Source organism: Leucoraja erinacea, chromosome 16 (genome assembly GCF_028641065.1).
Source record: "Leucoraja erinacea ecotype New England chromosome 16, Leri_hhj_1, whole genome shotgun sequence".
NCBI classification, from domain to species: domain Eukaryota; kingdom Metazoa; phylum Chordata; class Chondrichthyes; order Rajiformes; family Rajidae; genus Leucoraja; species Leucoraja erinaceus.
In genome coordinates, this window is record NC_073392.1 from 37,403,913 (window position 1) to 37,424,059 (window position 20,147).

The following is a 20,147-nucleotide window of genomic DNA, read 5'->3' on the forward strand; positions in this document are numbered from 1 at the left end:
GGCCCATTTCTGTGCTGCATAGTCCAGTGGCTTTATGAATGCATGGATGGAGAGTGTAAGAGAGGGTTTTATAGTACTCAGGAAATGAGGCTATTTCTGAGAATGGATGTGGTTGGACCTCCTTACAAGTCAGACAGGTTGCATCTCAACAGGCACTGCACCAATATCCTCATGGTGAGTGAGGTGAGTGAGGGGGGAGAGGCAGGGGAAGGAAAGGGGAGGATGATGTGGGGCGGTTGTATGAGGGAGAGGATTCAAAATAACTTGGCAAGAGAATGGGACACCAAAGGCTGAATCAGAAAGGAGAAAAGCTAGGCTGAAAATAGAAGCACAGAGCTAAGATAACACAGAACATAGAACAGTACAGCACAGGAACAGCCCCTTCGGCCCCCAATGTTTGTGCTGAAAATGACGCCAGTAAAACTGATCTCATCTGCCTGTACATGATCCACATCCCTCTAGTCCCCGCACTTCTATGTGCCTACATAAAAGCCTCTTAAACGCCACTAGTGCATCTGCCTCCACCACCACGTCTAGCAATCTGTTCCAGATCCCCACCACTCTCTGTGTAAATAACTTGCCCCGCATGTCTCCATTCAACTTTCCCCCTCTCACATTGCTATACCCTCTAGAGCTGGACTTTTCCACCCTGGGAAATAGATTCTGACGGTCTGTCCAATCTCTGCCTCTCCTAATTTTATATACTTCTATCAAGTCTCCCATTAACCGCTGATGATCCAGAGAAAGTAATTCACCTCAATGCAACCTCTCCCTGTATCTGAAACCCGCTCCAAGCAACATTCTGGTAAACCTCCTCTCTATTACTTGCTGACATTATGTTCAATCCCCCTAGCAATGAAGGCAAGCATACCATACGCGGTCTTTAACACCATATCTACTTGTGCTGCCACCTTCAGTGAGCTATGAATTTGGACTCCAAAGATCCCTCTGCACATCAATGCTGTTAAGGGTCTTGCCAAGGGTTATTTAGACAAGTAAAGAGAAAGGGAAGAGCAATGGCGTAGTGCAGTGAGCGGGCCAGCGGGGTAATGATAAGGCCAGAGCAAACCACCAGATGTGCATCAATATGTACAGCCATAGTCATGTCAAATGTGAAGAGAAAATTAAAGGCTCTTTCTGGGAATGTACACAACATTTGTAACAAGATAATATAGTCAGGGAAATAGGCACAGTTATTTGTCGGAAAAATTAAGTCCTGAAGGCTGTGTTGCCTGCCTGGTTGCCTGAAAAGTAGTCATGATATATGGCATAAATTACTTAAAAGGAAATAGAAAAGGCATGTAAGAAAGGCAATGTTACAGAGGCCAGTGGGGTGTCAATAGGCCAGTAGACTGGGAAAATAGGTTGGTACTGGATCCCAAGAGAGGGATTTTTGTGGAAAGCTTATGAGATGACCAAGCCCAGTAGGGGAAAGGCAAATCTGGATTTGGTGTTGTGCAATGAACGAGCCTTGATTAAGGAGCTCAAGGCGAAGGAACAGCTAGTGGCAGTGATCATAATGTAATTGAACTCAACCTGCAGTTGGAGCAGCATAAGCTGAATTCAGATAGAGTTGTAGAGTCATACAGGCAAGGCAACTCTTCGACCCAACATGCCCACCGTGATCAAAATGCCCCATCTACACTAGTCACACCTGGCTGCGTTTGGTCTTACTAACCCATCCCATCCATGTACCTGTCCAAACGTCTTTTAAACATTGTGATAGTATGTATTGGTGTTTTTGTTGAGTTAAACTAACTACAAAGGCATGAGGGAGGAGCTGGTTAAAGTTGATTGGAAGGAGACTCTAGCAGGAATGACAGTGGAGCAGCAATGATAAGAGTTTCTGGGAATAATTCAGAAGACGCAGGATTTTGTCATCCCAATGAGGAAGGAACATACTGGGGGGGGGCGGGCATGAGACCACTGTGGCTGTCAAGGGAAGTCAAAGACAGCATCAAAGCAAAAGAGAAGGAATATAACATGACAAAGATTAGTGGGCAAATGGAAAATTGGGACATTTTTTAAATCCAAAAGAAGGCAACGAAAAAAGGAATATAGGGAGAGAAGATGGAATATGAAAGTCAGCTGGTCAATAATATAAATGATGATACCAAAATTATTTTCAGATTTACAATGAGTAAAAGAGAGGCAAGAGTCGACATTGGACTGTGGAAAATGATACTGGAGAAGTAGTAATGGTGAAGAAAGAAATGGCGGATGAACTGAATACGTTTTTTGCGTCAGTCTTCACAGTGGAAGACACCAGCAATTTGCCAGAAATTCAAGAGAGTCAGGGGGCAGAAGTGAATGCTATCACTATTACTGAGGAGAAAGTTCTTGGGAAGCTGAAAGGTCTGAAGGTGGATATGTCTCCTGGACCAGATGAACTACACCCCAGAGTTCTATAAGAGGTAGTGGCTGAGATTGTGGTGATGTTAATAGTGATCTTTCAACAATCACTAGTCAGGAAGGGTCCTAGAAGACTAGAACATCACAAATGTCACTCCACTGTTTACGAAGGGAGAGGGGTAAAATAAAGGAAATTATAGGTCAGTTAGTCTGACATCAGAGGTTGATCAAATTTAATTAAGGATGAAGTTTCGAGGTACATGGAAGCACATGATCAAATAATCCAAAGTCAGCATGGTTTAGTTAAAAGGGAAACCTTGCCAAACAAATCTGTTGGTAACTCCAATCTCAATGAAATGTACCAGATAAAGAAAAGCGTAGATAGAGTGGACCTGGAAAGGATATTTCCAATAATGGGAGAGTCTAGATCGTACCGTTACGAATGGAGATGTGGAGGAATTTCTTTAGCCAAAGGCTGGTGAATCTGTGGAAGTCATTGCCACGAACGATTGTGGAAGCCAAAACAATGGGTATTTTAAAGCGGAAATTAATAGTAAGGGCGCCAAAGGTTACGGGGCGAAGGCAGGAAAATGAGAGGTTTTGAGAGGGAAAAATAGAGGAGTTGAGAGGGAAAAATGTCTGAATGGCGGAGTAGGGGCCGAATTGCCTAATGTTGCTCCCGTCTTAGATCTTATGAAAAGATAGACAGAAAGGAAAAGCTTATGGGGTTGCTCTATTAAAAAGAATGTGATTTCTCGTGGTGAAGAATGATGATGGATCAGAGATGTGTTTTGGTGAAAATCAGGAAGGCTTCAGGCAATATGTCACTGCTGGGAGAAGCAGAAAGGCCCCTAGCTACACGTTATCAATGGAGAAATAATGAAGAAAGGAACCATAATATCCAAGGCAAAATAAATTGGCAATGGTAGCCTTGATGATGAGTTTGTAGTGTGTGTTAGAAGTAGTTTTGTTGAGTAATACATTGAAAATCTAATCTGATAGATTCTAGATCTGGTATTGTATTATGAGTCAGGATTGATTAATGGTGTCATAGACAAATATCTTCCAGGAAAGAGCAATCAGGACAAGGTGGAATTTTCATATTCCAGTTAAGTGTGGGTCCGAAATTAGTGTCCTGAAGCTAAATAAAGGCAATTACAATAGAGCGATGGCAGTGCAGCCAAAAGCCGATTAGAGGATAAAACAGTTGAACAGCAGTGGCAGACATTTGAAGAGAAATTACATAAATCACAGCTAAGGTCTATTTCAGTGCGAAATAAGCTACAAGGACACAATATCAGAGGCTACTTAGGAAGGCAAAGATGATATCACATTGGAAGAACCGGCATATAAAGTTTTCAAATTGATCAGTAGCCCAGTGGATTGAGAACTATAAAAAAATCATACAAAGGTGATTACATAAATTCTAAAGAGGAAAAGAAAAGTGTACGAGAGGAAACTCATGAATATAATAAATAGAAATACAAAAAGGATGAGCAGCTAAAACTTTGTTCCCTCCGAGGATGAGACTCAATAATTAATAATGGGAAACATAAAAATGAGAGATGTGAGGTCATTATTTTTCAGTTTTCAAGGTGGAAGATACTGCAATCATCCCCATAATAACAGATAACCAAGGGGTGCATGTATTGAGGAACATAAAATAAGCTCCAGCACTAGAAATAAAAATACTAGATAAACTAATGGATGTGATGGCCTGGATCCCGGAGTTTTGAAAAGGAAATTTCTGCCTAGTTGCTTGATGAATCGATATAATGTACCAAAATCCCCTCAAATCTGGTTCCTTGATTCTTTGAGGATTGGAAACCTGCAAATTCAAAAGGCTCTGTTCAACACAGGGGAGATGGAAAGCAAAAACCTCGAGGCCATCTGGCTAGCATCTCTTGGTGGAAAAAAGCAATGGCAAAACATTTAGTTTAGTTTCGAGACTCAGGATGGAGTCTCACCAAGACAATGCTGACAATCCATCACCCATTTACACGAGTTCATTGCTATCCTCTTTCTCATCCATTTTGGGGCAATCCACGTTAGGGGCAATTTTCGAAAGTCAATTTATCTACAAACCCGCACATCTTTGGGATGTCGGAGGAAACCAGATCACCCGGAGGAAACTGATACGGTCACAGAGGGAATGTGCAAACTTCACACAGACAGCACTTGAAGTTAGAATCATACCCAGCAGCAGCTTTAGAATAGCAGAACACAATCAGATTCTCTATGGTGTTATGAAATAGTGTTTGACAAATCTGCCGTTCTCCATGTCAATAACAACTGGTGTAACAGCGCTTCCTCCCTCAGATGCCACTCTTATCCCCATCACCAGCAGACAGGCCACGAGAGGCCAAACCTCAGCACCATTGGTAACAACTGTATCCAATCAGCTCATATTGCGTTGGCCCACCTGAGCCGTTTCAACTTACTCATCAACAAACCCATGTGCTCCAGCCAGAGCTCCCTGTGCTCCCCTGTTGCAGGTATGGAGGAAGCCTGAGCCGCTGGGACAAGCCCAAGACCACCAGCACCACTGTTCTGTGGTCAAGACTGAGCTGCTGGGACAAGCCCTAGATAGCCAGTGCCTCAGCTGAAGCCAAGACTGAGCGGCTGGGGCAACCCGAGACCACCAGAGCCTCTTATCTGCCCAAAGACAGAGGGACTATGCTCACCCACTGGGGCAAATACTAAGCTTCAAGGACAAGCATGAGACCACCAGCACCTCCTCTCATGGCAAAGGCGAACGGCAGGGACAAGCCTGAGAGCACCATGCCTCCTCTTTCAAGTCCAGACTGAGCTGCTGGGGCAAGCCCGACATTGCCAGCGTCTCCTCACATGCACACTGACAACGAGGGACAGGGCCTGGGTGTGGACTTGGACTTTCGTGTCATTATAAATAAACCACATTACACAAGTTTACTCTACTGTGAGTGTCGGTGTAGTCATTGTCAACCCGGCTTCATCCCCGGCACCACACTGGATAACAAGGGATTTGTGGGGTGGGTGGAAAAAGGTGACATTTTGGCATGGATAGGGATGTGGCTGACCACCACGACACAGTGTGTCGGGATAAGTGCGTCATTTGCAGATTGGCAATGCCACTCATTCAAGGGCAATACCTCAACTATTTTTAATTTATATTAATGACTTGTATTGAAGGCACCCACTGTATTGCAGCCAAACTTTGCTGTTGGTGCAAACGGTGGATTATCAAGTTGTGAGAAGGAAACTCAGTAAGTAATATGGATAGGCTGAATGAAGGGGCAATTTATGGGCAGATAGAATATAATGTGCAATATATGAGAGGTTATCCACAATGGAAAAACAACTGAAAATGTAAATTATTCCTTAACTAGAGTGAGACAAAATGTAGCAGTACAAAGAGATCTGGGCTCCTAGAACACGAGGCATAAAGGTTAGCATGTGTGTACTAGACGATGGCGAATTGGGGTGTAAAGTTTAATCCAGGATTACAGTGCCCTCTATGTTTGGGACAAAGACCCATCATTTATTTATTTGTCTCTGTACTTCACAATTTGAGATTTGTGAAATAAAAAAAGCACATGTGGTTAAAGTGCACATTGCCAGATTTTAATAAAGGCCATTTTTACACATTTTGGTTTCACCATGTAGAAATTACAGCAGTGTTTATATACACAGTCCCCCCCATTTCAGGGCACCAGAATGTTTGGGACACAGCAATGTCGTGAAAATGAAAGTAGTCACGTTTAGTATTTTGTTGCATATCCTTTGCATGCAATGACTGCTTGAAGTCTGCGATTCATGGACATCACCAGTTGCTGGGTGTCTTCTCTGGTGATGCTCTGCCAGGCCTGTATTGCTGCCATCTTTAGCTTATGCTTGTTTTGGGGGCTATTCCCCTTCAGTTTTCGCTTCAGCATATAAAAGCCAAGCTCAATTGGGTTCAGATCGGGTGATTGACTTGGCCACTCAAGAATTGACCATTTTTTAAAGTTTGAAAAACTCCTTTGTTGCTATAGCAGTATGTTTGGGATCGTTGTCTTGCTGCAGTATGAAATGAAATATGCTGCAGCATGCAGGCCAATGAGTTTTGAGGCATTTGTTTGAACTTGAGCAGATACACTTCAGAATTCATTACGCTACTACCATCAGCAGTTGTATCATCAATGAAGATAAGTTGCCAGTACCTTCAACAGCCATACATGCCCAAGCCATAACACCCCCAGCACCATGTTTCACAGATGAGGTGGTATGCTTTGGGTCTTGGGCAGTTCCTTCTCTCCTCCATACATTGCTCTTGCCATCACTCTGATATAAGTTAATATTCATCACATCTGTTCACAAGACTTTTTTCCAGAACGGTGGTTGCTCTTTTAAGTACTTCTTGGCAAACTGTAACCTGGCCATCTTATTTTTGCGGCTAACCAGTGGTTTGCATCTTGCAGTGTAGCCTCTGTGTTTCTGTTCATGAAGGCTTCTGCAGACAGTGGTCAATGACACACCTGAAGAGTGTTTTTGATCTGTCAGACACGTGTTTGGGGATTTTGCTTTATTATAGAGAGAATTCTTCTGTCATCAGGTGCTGCAGGTGCAGCAGGCAGTAAAGAAACCGAATGGTATGTTAGCTTTCATTGCAAAAGGATTTGAGTATAGGAGCAGAGAGGTTCTACTGCAGTTGTACAGGGTCTTGGTGAGACCACACCTGGAGTATTGCGTACAGTTTTGGTCTCCAAATCTGAGGAAGGACATTATTGCCATAGAGGGAGTGCAGAGACGGTTCACCAGACTGATTCCTGGGATGTCAGGACTGTCTTATGAAGAAAGACTGGATAGACTTGGTTTATACTCTCTAGAATTTAGAAGATTGAGAGGGGATCTTATAGAAACTTACAAAATTCTTAAGGGGTTGGAAAGGCTAGATGCAGGAAGATTGTTCCCGATGTTAGGGAAGTCCAGGACAAGGGGTCACAGCTTAAGGATAAAGGGGAAATCCTTTAAAACCGAGATGAGAAGAACTTTTTTCACGCAGAGAGTGGTGAATCTCTGGAACTCTCTGCCACAGAGGGTAGTTGAGGCCACTTCATTGGCTATATTTAAGAGGGAGTTAGATGTGGCCCTTGTGGCTAAGGGGATCAGGGGGTATGGAGAGAAGGCAGGTACAGGATACTGAGTTAGATGATCAGCCATGATCATATTGAATGGCGGTGCAGGCTCGAAGGGCCGAATGGCCTACTCCTGCACCTAATTTCTATGTTTCTATGTTTCTATCAGCTGTGGAGGTCTTCCTTGGCCTGCCGGTCCCTTTGCGATTAGTAAGCTCACCAGTGCTCTCTTTCTTCTTAATGATGTTCCAAACAGTTGATTTTGGTAAGCCTAAGGTTTGGCTGATGTCTCCAACAATTTTATTCTTGGTTCTCAGTCTCATTATGGCTTCTTTGACTTTCATTGGCACAACTTTGGTCCTCGTGTTGACAAACAGCAATAAAAGTTTCCAAAGGTCATGGAAAGACTGGAGGAAAGACTAGGGTGCTGAGCTCTCACTTATACCTGCATTAAGGAGGCAATTAAACACACCTGAGCAATTACAAACACCAGTGAAGCCATGTGTCCCAAACATTATGGTGCCCTGAAATGGGGGGACTATGTATAAACACAGCTGTAATTTCTACAAGGCGAAACTAAAATGTATAAAAATGACCTTTATTAAAATCTGACAATGTGCACTTTAACCACATGTGATTTTTTTCTATTACAAATCTCAAATTGTGGAGTACAGAGGCAAATAAATGATAGGTCTTTGTCCTAAAGATTATGGAGGGCACTGTACGTGGAAAGCAGCCTTAATACAAAGGCGATCCGGTCTTCAGCAAAACATGCAGCCAGATAACCTGCAAGCAATAAATATTGTCTGCAAAATTGAAGGCTACCAGTTCATAGTGGTTCACTTTGAAAACTGACAAGGCAATTTCGTTTATTGGCATTTGTAAAAAGATACTTTATTGAACAATGTAACACCCATGGAAAACTCGGTCAGTGAAACTTGGCCATTCGGTGTGGGACATCCTGATTTTGCCCCATTGTAAACAATGTAGAGAAAAATCATGAATGAATGGAGACATAAGGAACTGTACAGCAGGCAGTAAAGAAAGCGAATGGTATGTTAGCTTTCATTGCAAAAGGATTTGAGTATAGGAGCAGAGAGGTTCTACTGCAGTTGTACAGGGTCTTGGTGAGACCACACCTGGAGTATTGCGTACAGTTTTGGTCTCCAAATCTGAGGAAGGACATTATTGCCATAGAGGGAGTGCAGAGACGGTTCACCAGACTGATTCCTGGGATGTCAGGACTGTCTTATGAAGAAAGACTGGATAGACTTGGTTTATACTCTCTAGAATTTAGAAGATTGAGAGGGGATCTTATAGAAACTTACAAAATTCTTAAGGGGTTGGCCAGTCTAGATGCAGGAAGATTGTTCCCGATGTTAGGGAAGTCCAGGACGAGGGGTCACAGCTTAAGGATAAGGGGGAAATCCTTTAAAACCGAGATGAGAAGAACTTTTTTCACACAGAGAGTGGTGAATCTCTGGAACTCTCTGCCACAGAGGGTAGTTGAGGCCAGTTCATTGGCTATATTTAAGAGGGAGTTAGATGTGGCCCTTGTGGCTAAGGGGATCAGGGGGTATGGAGAGAAGGCAGGTACAGGATACTGAGTTGGATGATCAGCCATGATCATATTGAATGGCGGTGCAGGCTCGAAGGGCCGAATGGCCTACTCCTGCACCTAATTTCTATGTTTTCTGTTTTCTATGTAAATGTTGAAAACCTAAGCAAAAAACACAATGTGCTGGAGGAACTCAGCAAGTCAGGCAACATCTGTGGAGAGAATGGACAGGTGAAATTTCAGGTCAAGACTTTTCTCCGGACTGATAGTAGAGAGGAGAAAGCTGGTTTATGTTAATGAACCTTGTTGTAGTGTCCAGAATGAAATGAAGGATATTCAGTGACCACCCAGTCGCCAAACAACACATCCCTTAAAATGCTTAATGACATATTTGTTCTGTCACTCAGTATTTGGGGTATTTGTACATCCAGGAACAGTTCCTCAATACAGTGATAAAGGTATATTTTGAGTGCCTGGGGTTTTACAGTATATGCAGAAACTTCCAGACCACCTGCAGATGTTTGTATTAAAAGCTGTCTTGTCAGTCATTGTAAAATTCTACACAGCAATTCTACACAGCAATTGCCCACTTCCAAAATGTTTCCATTTAATCACTTGCTTTTACTCCTGTGTTTAGGGACCATACAACCTCAGTGAGATTCTTCCAAGAGAGATTCTTCCAGAAGGCCTCTTGTGATGCTGGAGAAAGACTGATTAGATCTACATCTCGAATCATGTTGTGTCTCATTCACAGTCACAACATGTGGGGGTTATCGGGGATAGGTTCATGACCCATTATACAGCCAGGGGCTCCAATAGACTAAGCATGGTGTTACACCCTGTAATTAGATCTGTTTGCGCCACCACCATAGGATCAAACATTTCATAGAACAGAGCGAAGAGCTGGAATGGAAGAGTTACAGTGTGTTTGTGAGTCTGTGCGTACGTGTAAGTTAATGGCACTGGGCAGTTTGGTGTAACAGGGTCACTGGTTGTGGTAGGCAGTTACTCACTGTTTAGTACTTAATGTGCGGTGAGGGGAATGGGACACCCTTGTTCAGTGAGCAATCATAACTGAGGGTGTTAGTAGTAACATAATATTATTGAAAAGTAAAATTCTTCTGGGGTTGATAGTAGAAACTCAGAAAAGTAGGAGTGCTTATAAAAGTAGTAGAACCTGCTCTGCTTTTCAATACGATACGATCGTAGCTAATCTTTATCTCAATTCCATATTCCCTCAACATATTATGTGTCTACAATGGGTGAACACTAAGAGAATATTTTTCCCAGTACAAACATCTAGAAATGGAGCATATTTTCAGACAAGAAGTCACCCTTTTCAGAAAATAACAGGGTGAAATTTCTCCTCTCAAGGGATGATAAATCTTTGCATTTCTCTATTCCTGGGAACTGTGGCAGCAGAATAATAATCTATATTCAAGGTTGATAGACACTTTAAAGTACAAAGACCTCACGAACATGTGTAGGAAGGGACTGCAGATGCTGGTTTACACCGAAGATAAACACAAAATGCTGGAGTAACTCAGTGGGACAGGCAGCATCTCTGGGGAGAAGGAATGGGTGACGTTTTGGGTGTAGACCCTTCCTCAGATTGACTTCAGCCCACAGTCTGAAGAAGGGTCTTGACCTGAAACATCACCCATTCCTTCTATCCTGAGATGTTGCCTCTCCCGCTGAGTTACTCCAACTTTTTATGTCGATCTCAGGCCTCAAGAACTAGTGGACGATATCAAGAATATACCAACAATGCCAAACTTATACCAAAACCAACTGCGTGTAATTACTGCAGCAAGTACACCTAAAAACCGAAGCCTAAATAAATAATTTCACTAAATGGTGAGGAAGCAAAAGGTTATTTACAAACTTCAAAATCTGAATACTTAAATAACCTATACGATCAAGGCAGGACAGTAATCTAAAAATTACCAGTTGAACAGGTAGATCATGAGAACATCATACACTTTATTTCTGAATTACAGTAAATCGGAAACATGAATAGTATATTGAAGTTTTGAAGATAGACACAAGTGCTGGAGTAACTCCGCGGGTCAGACAGCATTTCTGGAGCAAAAGAATAGGTGACGTTTGGGATCGAAACCCTTCAGACGGATCCCTCAGGGGAAAGGAACAAGAGATATAGACGATGATATAGAGAGATATAGAACAAATGAATGAAAGACATACAAAAAAGTAATGATGATAAAGGTAAAAGGCCATCATTAGTTGTGATCCAGGTGAAAACAAGTTACAGACAATGAGACTCAACAAAATGACTTTGACAAGCTAGTATGACTTGGGTAGGGGTGGGATGGAGAGAGGGGGGGATGCGAGGATTACTTGAAGAGAGAGAAATCAATATTCATACCACTGGACTGCAAGCTGCCCAAGCGAACTATGAGATGCTGTTCTTCCAGTTTGCGTTTGGCCTCAATGACAATGGAGGAGACCCTGGACAAAGGTCAGTGTGGGAATTGGAAAGGGAATTAAAGTGTTTGGCAACCGGGAGATCTGGTTTGATGTGGTCATCCAGCTGTCAAGAACTTTTCAGCATTTCTTGGAATTGTTTGTCCCATTCCCCCAACCCAGCGCCATATGATAAGTTTACACCAGAAAGGTTCAGCCTCAGTACGAGGCCTCGCCACCAAAGATGGAACTTCATTTGTCCAGCAAACTGTGTTCAGTATGAACTGCAGAAAGTTTGTGCAATCCTTAAACGTCAATAACAATTCCAGGTTGTTCAACATTTGGGGCGGCAGCGGTAGAGTTACTGCCATTCAACGCTTGCAGTGCTGGAGACTCGGGTTGATCCCAACTATGGTTGCTGTCTGTACAGAGTTTGTACATTCTCCCCGTGACTGCGTGGGTTTTTTACAAGATCATGAGTTTCCTCACACGCTCCAAAGACGTACAGATTTGTAGGTAAATTGGTTTGGTATAAGTATACATTTTCCCTAGTGTGTGTAGGATAATGTTAATGCGTGGGGGTCGCTGGTCAGTCAGTGTGGACTCAATGGGCAGAAGGGCCTGTTTCCATGCCGTATCTTTAAACTAAACTAAAGTTTTCTGGACAACATAACTGTGAAATGTGTAAAATGGCAAACATCCAATGATATCCAAGTTCCATTAAAACAGACAGAATGAAAAAATATAGACCTTGGAGAGTTGACAGCACATTTAAACGATCTTGAGATTATTTTGAATGATGTTGTTACACAAAAAGAAAATTTCATTCTTCCCTGCATAATTTTAATGAAGGCATCAAACTACTAGGTGATCTTGCATAGAAGGGAATTCAATTCAAATGGATTATGCGTGCACGATAACATTGCCTGGCCTAATGTCCTGCCTAAAATTCTATATTTGCATTTTAATGCAGAAAGCTCAATACAATTTACTCTTTCAAGTTTGCCCTGTGGCAAAAAATAAACTGATAATACATGGATCACTTTGATTGAAATTTCCTTCCCCCAAATTTGCTTTGCTGCTCCAAGTAGTTTATGGGAAGGAACTATGGACATCAACATAAGCTTCCAAATTCACCATTTTAAAAGCAATTGGAATTATCATCACTGAGGATTTTGCATAAAAAATATATCTATACCTATAACTCCTGTATTACATTAATCACTGAATGCATTTTACATTGAATACAATTCAAATACAGTGCCCTCCATAATGTTTGGGACAAAGACCCATCATTTATTTATTTACCTCTGTACTTCACAATTTGAGATCTGTAATAGAAAAAAATCATATGTGGTTAAAGTGCACATTATCAGATTTTAATAATATATCAAAGGCCATTTTTATGCATGTAGAAATTACAGCGGTGTTTATACATAGTCCCCCCATTTCAGGGAACCATAATGTTTGGGACACAGCAATGTCTAGTAAATGAAAGTAGTCATGTTTAGTATTTTGTTGCATATCCTTTGCATGCAATGACTGCTGTGTGTGTGATCCATGGACATCACCAGTTGCTGGGTATCTTCTCTGGTGATGCTCTGCCAGGCCTGTATTGCAGCCATCTTTAGCTTATGCTTGTTTTGGGGGCTAGTCCCCTTCAGTTTTCTCTTCAGCATATAAAAGGCCACTGAAGAATTGACCATTCTTTAGCTTTGAAAAACTCCTTTGTTGCTTTAGCAGTGTGTTTGGGATCATTATCTTGCTGTAGAATGAGCCCCCGCCAATGAGTTTTGAGGCATTTGTTTGAAATTGAGCAGATAGGATGTGTCTATACACTTCAGAATTCATTATGCTACTACCATCAGCAATTGTATCACCAATGAAGATAAGTGAGCCAGTACCTTCAGCAGCCATACATGCCCAGGCCATAACACCCCCATCACCGTGTTTCACAGATGAGGTGGTATGCTTTGGATCTTGGGCAGTTCCTTCTCTCCTCCATACTTTGCTCTTGCCATCACTCTGATATGTTCATCTTCATCTCATCTGTCCACAAAACTTTTTTTTCCAGAACTGTGGTTGCTCTTTTAAGTACTTCTTGGCAAACTGTAACCTGGCCAACCTATTTTTGCAGCTAACCAGTGGTTTGCATCTTGCAGTGTAGCCTCTGTATTTCTGTTCATGAAGGCTTCTGCGGACAGTGGTCATTGACAAATCCACACCTGACTTCTGAAGAGTGTTTCTGATCTGTCGGACAGGTGTTTGGGAATTTTTCTTTATTATAGAGAGAATTCTTCTGTTATCAGCTGTGGCGGTCTTTCTTGGCCTGCCAGTCCCTTTAAACATAGAAACATAGAAATTAGGTGCAGGAGTAGGCCATTCGGCCCTTCGAGCCTGCACCGCCATTCAATATGATCATGGCTGATCATCCAACTCAGTATCCCGTACCTGCCTTCTCTCCATACCCCCTGATCCCCTTAGCTACAAGGGCCACATCTAACTCCCTCTTAAATATAGCCAATGAACTGGCCTCAACTACCCCCTGTGGCAGAGAGTTCCAGAGATTCACCACTCTCTGCGTGAAAAAGGTTTTCCTCATCTCGGTCCTAAAAGATTTCCCCCTTATCCTTAAACTATGACCCCTTGTTCTGGACTTCCCTAACATCGGGAACAATCTTCCTGCATCTAGCCTGTCCAACCCCTTAAGAAATTTGTAAGTTTCTATAAGATCCCCTCTCAATCTCCTAAATTCTAGAGAGTATAAACCAAGTCTATCCAGTCTTTCTTCATAAGACAGTCCTGACATCCCAGGAATCAGTCTGGTGAACCGTCTCTGCACTCCCTCTATGGCAATAATGTCCTTCCTCAGATTTGGAGACCAAAACTGTACGCAATACTCCAGGTGTGGTCTCACCAAGACCCTGTACAACTGCAGTAGAACCTCCCTGCTCCTATACTCAAATCCTTTTGCAATGAAAGCTAACATACCATTCGCTTTCTTTACTGCCTGCTGCACCTGCATGCCTACCTTCAATGACTGGTGTACCATGACACCCACGTCTCGCTGCATCTCCCCCTTTCCCAATCGGCCACCATTTAGATGGCCTTTGCGATTAGTAAGCTCACCAGTGCTCTCTTTCTTCTTAATGATGTTCCAAACAGTTGATTTTGGTAAGCCTAAGGTTTGGCTGATGTCTCTAACAGTTTTATTCTTGTTTCTCAGTCTCATTATGGCTTCTTTGACTTTCATTGGCACAACTTTGGTCCTCATGTTGACAAATAGCAATAAAAGTTTCCAAAGGTGATGGAAAGACTGGAGGAAAGACTAGGTGCTGAAATCTCTCTTACACCTGCATGGAGGCAAGTAAACACTCCTGAGCAATTACAATCACCTGTGAAGCCATGTGCCCCAAACAACATGCCCTGAAATGGGGGGACTATATATAAACACAGCTGTAATTTCTACATGGTGAAACCAAAATGTATAAAAATGGCCTTTGATTTATTATTAAAATCTGATAATGTGCACATTAACCACATGTGATTTTTTAATCTCAAATTGTGGAGTACAGAGGCAAATAAATAAATGATGGGTCTTTGTCCCAAACATTATGGAGGGTTCTGTATCATGTGCTGCCTCTCGCTGCTATTTTAGAACCTAGTTTTCAAATCTTGAGTAATGAGTAAGTTGCATTTATTTACTGTCTGTCCTCACCTTAATTGCCAATGTTATGTCAGCATAAGCACAAAACCCCCCTCCTTGGTCACTTGAGCAATGATGGAAGCCTCCACCTAACAGAAGGAAAATATTGATCATTATACAATCCATGCAATTGTGTTCCCTTAAAATCTAACAAGTGTCCCACACACAAATGTGTAGTGACACCAAGTAATTAAATCAACAGGGTAACTGTTTAAAAAAATACAATCTTGGAATGAGTACTAGCAACTTCAATATCCAAAACAAATTGAACCGATTAATGGAGCATTTTATACAAATCTGGATTCTGTAAGTATTCACGTTTGTATTAAAAACATTTTATCAGCTGTTAATATAAGGCTGTAATAGTCTCCAAAGCAGTCATTTAGTCTGCACAGGAAGGAACTGCAGATACTGCTTACAATCGAAGATAGACAGGCAGCATCTCTGGAGAGAAGGACCGGGTGATGCTTCTGGTCGAGACCCTTCTTCAGACTGATAATTGGGACAATGGATCTTATAGAAACATTCTTAATGGATTGGACAGGCTAGATGCAGGAAAAATGTCCCCCATGTTGGAGTCCAGAACCAGGGGTCACAGTGTAAGAATAAGAGGGTGGCCCATTTTGGACTGAGATGATGAAAAACTTTTTCAGCCAGAGAGTTGAGAATCTATGGAATTCTCTGCCACAGAAGGCAGTGGAGGCCAATTCACTGGGTTTATTCAAGAGAGCTCTTAGGGCTAACTGAATCAAGGGATATGTGGAGAAAGCATGAACAGGGTACTGATTTTGGATGAACAGCCATGATCATATTGAATAGAGGTGGCCTACACCTGCACCTGTTTTCTATGATTTTAAGTGTAAATTGTTCCTAGGCGTGTTAATATGCGGGGATCGCTGGTCAGTGCAGACTCGGTAGTCCAAAGGGCCTGTTTCTGCATTGCACCTCTAAACTATACTAAACTTTTAGTGTTCAGTTTTGGTTTCAGGTCTAAAGAAAGGTCTCGACCAGAAACGTCACCCATTCCTTCTCTCCAGAGGTGCTGCCTGTCCCGCTGAGTTACTCCAGCATTTTGTGTCTATCTTCAGTAATGTAGTCTTTTGGTTGTATTGTGCTGCAAGATTAATAATCTGGGTTGCGCAGGTGACAGAAATGTCTGAGCTCATGACTCAGCAAACTGCAACAGAAGGACAGTGGAGCAATCTGATGAAATCTACTTGCAAAATGATATAAAGTTACACGTTAGACAGTGTAACATAATATTTGAAACACTGCCTTTGTGAGTAACTTTAAGCATATTTAGTGCTTTTATATTCAACCAGCTGATTAATAAATCATTAAAGCAAACCCATTGTTCACTTTAGTAGTGCAGGAAGTGGTTCTGCAATAAATTAAAATGCACACAAAGATAAAGACTAGATGCCCCCAGATATTTGTAATAATTTTCTGCAACCTACCAAGATTGATTGCCCATCCTCGTTCAATAGCAAGCTTCCCAGCCTAAATGTTAAGAGACAAATAAAGGAAATGATTTAATATTGCAACCGAACTTACATGCATTAAATGATTCAAAATGTGTAAAAGTAATGTATAACCAAGTTTTATTTATAGGATGCGGTCATTAGTTTAAGGATAAAGGGGAAATCTTTTAGGACCGAGATGAGGAAAACATTTTTCACACAGAGAGTGGTGAATCTCTGGAACTCTCTGCCACAGAAGGTAGTTGAGGCCAGTTCATTGGCTATATTTAAGAGGGAGTTAGGTGTGGCCCTTGTGGCTAAAGGGATCAGGGGGTATGGAGAGAAGGCAGGTACAGGATACTGAGTTGGATGATCAGCCATGATCATATTGAATGGCGGTGCCGGCTCGAAGGGCCGAATGGCCTCCTCCTGCACCTATTTTCTATGTTTCTATTAGTATGTGAAATTTACAAATAAACCATCATCTGCTATTTATTTGTTAAAAGAAAATGTTACAAATGTCAAAAAACGCACATCAAACATTAATCAGTCACGTTCATTTCCTCAGACTATGAAAGCATATTTTAGTATTCTGGAAACTTGCAGCACAGAAGGAAGTCATTCAACCCTGTACTGCTTCTTGAGATTAACTCCATCTTCCTGGTTTATCCATCATCCTGCAAGTTCTTTAAGAAGCTTTGGGCGTCACAGTGGCGTTGCTGGAAGAGCTGCCGCCTCACAGTGCCAGAGACCCAGGTTCAGTCCTGACCACTGGTGCTGTCTGTGCAGAGTTTGCACATCCTACCATAACCGTGGGTTTCCTCTGGGTGCTCCAGTTTCCTCCCACATGCAGGTTTGTGGGTTAATTGGCCTCTGTAAAATTTCCCCTCTGTGTAGGGAGCGATGAGAAAGTGGGATAATATACAACGGGTGAGCAGTGGACGGCTCCATGTTGTATTTCTAAATTAAACCTTTCTAATAACATTTAGGAAAAAGGCTTCCACCACCTTATCCCATGCCGTGTTCCAGATCGCTATGATCTACTCCATCTCACTTCTAGATCTTTTGACACTAGCGTATGTGCCAGAGGAATTAGTTTGCTCTGATAAGTCTATTAAAGTATCTTATCATTTTGAAAACGATTACATTATTAGGGATGGTATAGTAGCGTAGCGGTAGAGTTGGCGCCTTACAGCGACAGAGACCAGGGTTCGATGCGGACTACGGGTGCCGTCTGTACAGAGTTTGTATGTTCTCCCTGTGACCCTGTGGGTTTTCTCCTGATGCTCCAGTTTCCTCCCTCATTCCAAAGGTCTGTATGTTAATTGGCTTCAGTAAATTTTTCCCTATAGTGTAGGATAAAACTAGTGTACGTGTGATCACTGGACGGCACGGACTCTTTGGGCCGAAGGGCCAGTCTCCACGCTGTATCTCTAAAGTCTATCTCTTAACTCTCACTGTTCCAGAAAGAAAAGCGCTAACTTTTCTCATCTTACCTCACAGTTGAAATCCCCGATAAAACTTATTATGCTCCTTGGCTGGAAAACAATAGCTGTTCATCCAAGATTCAAATCTGTTTCTATCACTCTTGACTAACCATTATTCAAGTGTTATAATGGAACAACACTAATTGCAGGCACTCTGTTCCGCAACTAATCAAATTCAATAGCTTTAGGTCAGGGTCTTCAAAATGAACCAAAAAGACATACAGGTCAAAGTCAAAGACAATTTTATTCGTCACATACACCCGAAGGTGCAGTGAAATGAATTTGCCAGCAGCGATACACTTAAAAAGAACACACAATACACAATGAAATTTAACACAAACATCCACCACAGTATTCTTCACTGTGGTGGAAGGCAACGAGGTTCAGCCAGTCCTTTGTTCACCCGTGGTCGGGTCCATAACCCCTCCGTAGTCGCCGCTACAGATGGCCCGATATACAGGCCCTCTCGTCGGGATGATCCAAACTCCGATGTCGGGACGGTCAAACACACTCCGCGGCTTGGAGGTCCCGACTCGGCAATTTCCTACCGGAGACCGCGGCTTCAGGATGTTATAAGCCGCAGGCCAGCGATCGGAGCTCTTCTCCGGCGATCCCCGGCGAGAGATCCCAGGTTCCACGCCACATAAGTCCACGCCACGCCCGCAGCTCGAAGCTCCGCAGACAGCGGCTTCAGGAAGTCCACCATCGATTTTCTGGCACCCTTGGTTCCAGAGCCTTTCTGGATAATCTACTTTGCCAGACCAATGGGGGGGGGAAGCAAAGATACTGGCCCGCAAAGTTGGCTATGGGAACGGAACTGCTGGCCCCGACCAGGCTGGAGTTCCAGGGGGCAAATTCGACTTGTCAATCCATGCGGAAGTTTCAATGAGGTTGAGATCGGCCGGCTCACCCAGTCTAGGCGCACATTTCGTGGGGAACATCCGGGGAGGTGGAGTTATGTCCCTATTAAAGATGGGGACTGGACCATCAGTTGCCAGAAAATCGGTGGTGGACCTGTACTTCCAAATCACACGTAACAGCACCATTATATGAAAACTTACATTTCATATAATTACATACGGGTGTCAGAGGTTATGGGGAGAAGGCAGGAGAATGGGGTTAGGTGGGAGAGATAGATCAGCCATGATTGAATGGCGGAGTACACTTGATGAGCCAAATTACCTAATTCTGCTCCTATCACATGATATGAACACGTGGCAGTCGTTTTGAAACGTGTGAGCCACTGAAAACTTAAATCTCATACAATCACATACAAAACAATAGTTGAGTTTAAAAACCTTACCGATCTGGTCCAAAATTGATCTAATTATTGAGTTCAAAGAAAGTATACTTGAAGTGACCATAACATTTTCATAAATGTTAATATTATCCTTCCAGATTTTGAAATGGTAAAGCTAAATATTACACAGAACCAATTTTAACATAACTGAACTTTGTTTATGGAACCACAGGAGACTGCAGACATTGCAATGTGTGGCAAAAAAAGGCAGAGCTGCAGGCGGAATTCAGCAGGTCAGGTACCATCTATGTAGGTCCATGTTGTGGAATGAGCCCATTCATCTACACTCATAGAGTAGTGGGCATGTAGCCAGTGTAAGGAAGTGGAGAGAGGGGTGGGGCAAGAACTAGCACTAGGTGGATACAGTAGATGTGAGGTTGTATGGCAGGTAACAGTCAGATAGATTCAGGGACAGCTGTTATCAGGCAACTGAATCATCCTACTAACACCTAGAGAGCAGTCCGGAACTACTATCTATCTCATTGGAGACCCTCAGACTATCTTTGATTGAACTTTACTGGCTTAATGTTACAGTAAATTATATTTACATAATTCTGTTTTTCATGTGTCTGCACACTGTGGATGTCTCGATTGTAATCGTGCATTGTCTGTCCATTGACTTGTTAGCACGAAACAAAACCTTTTCATTGTCCCTCGGTGCACATGACAATAATCTGAACTCAGACTGAGGGACAGAAGGCTGGGGATAATGTTAGAGGCTGGAAGGTGATCATTGGAGGACAATGGCTGCAGATTCTGGAATC

The 20,147-nt window shown here is 42.5% G+C and overlaps 1 protein-coding gene across 4 annotated transcripts in view; it reads right to left on the minus strand.

The window, feature by feature from the left end:
- hdac11 (histone deacetylase 11) overlaps positions 1-20,147 on the minus strand; it is a 120,117-nt gene that overhangs the window by 49,341 nt on the left and 50,629 nt on the right. For all 4 annotated transcript variants that reach the window (XM_055648191.1, XM_055648189.1, XM_055648192.1 and 1 more), the window contains exons 6-7: positions 16,594-16,636; positions 15,149-15,225 (exon numbers count right to left, since the gene is read on the minus strand). In XM_055648191.1, the coding sequence (XP_055504166.1) occupies positions 15,149-15,225; positions 16,594-16,636 (120 nt within the window). The remainder of the gene's footprint in view (positions 1-15,148; positions 15,226-16,593; positions 16,637-20,147) is intronic.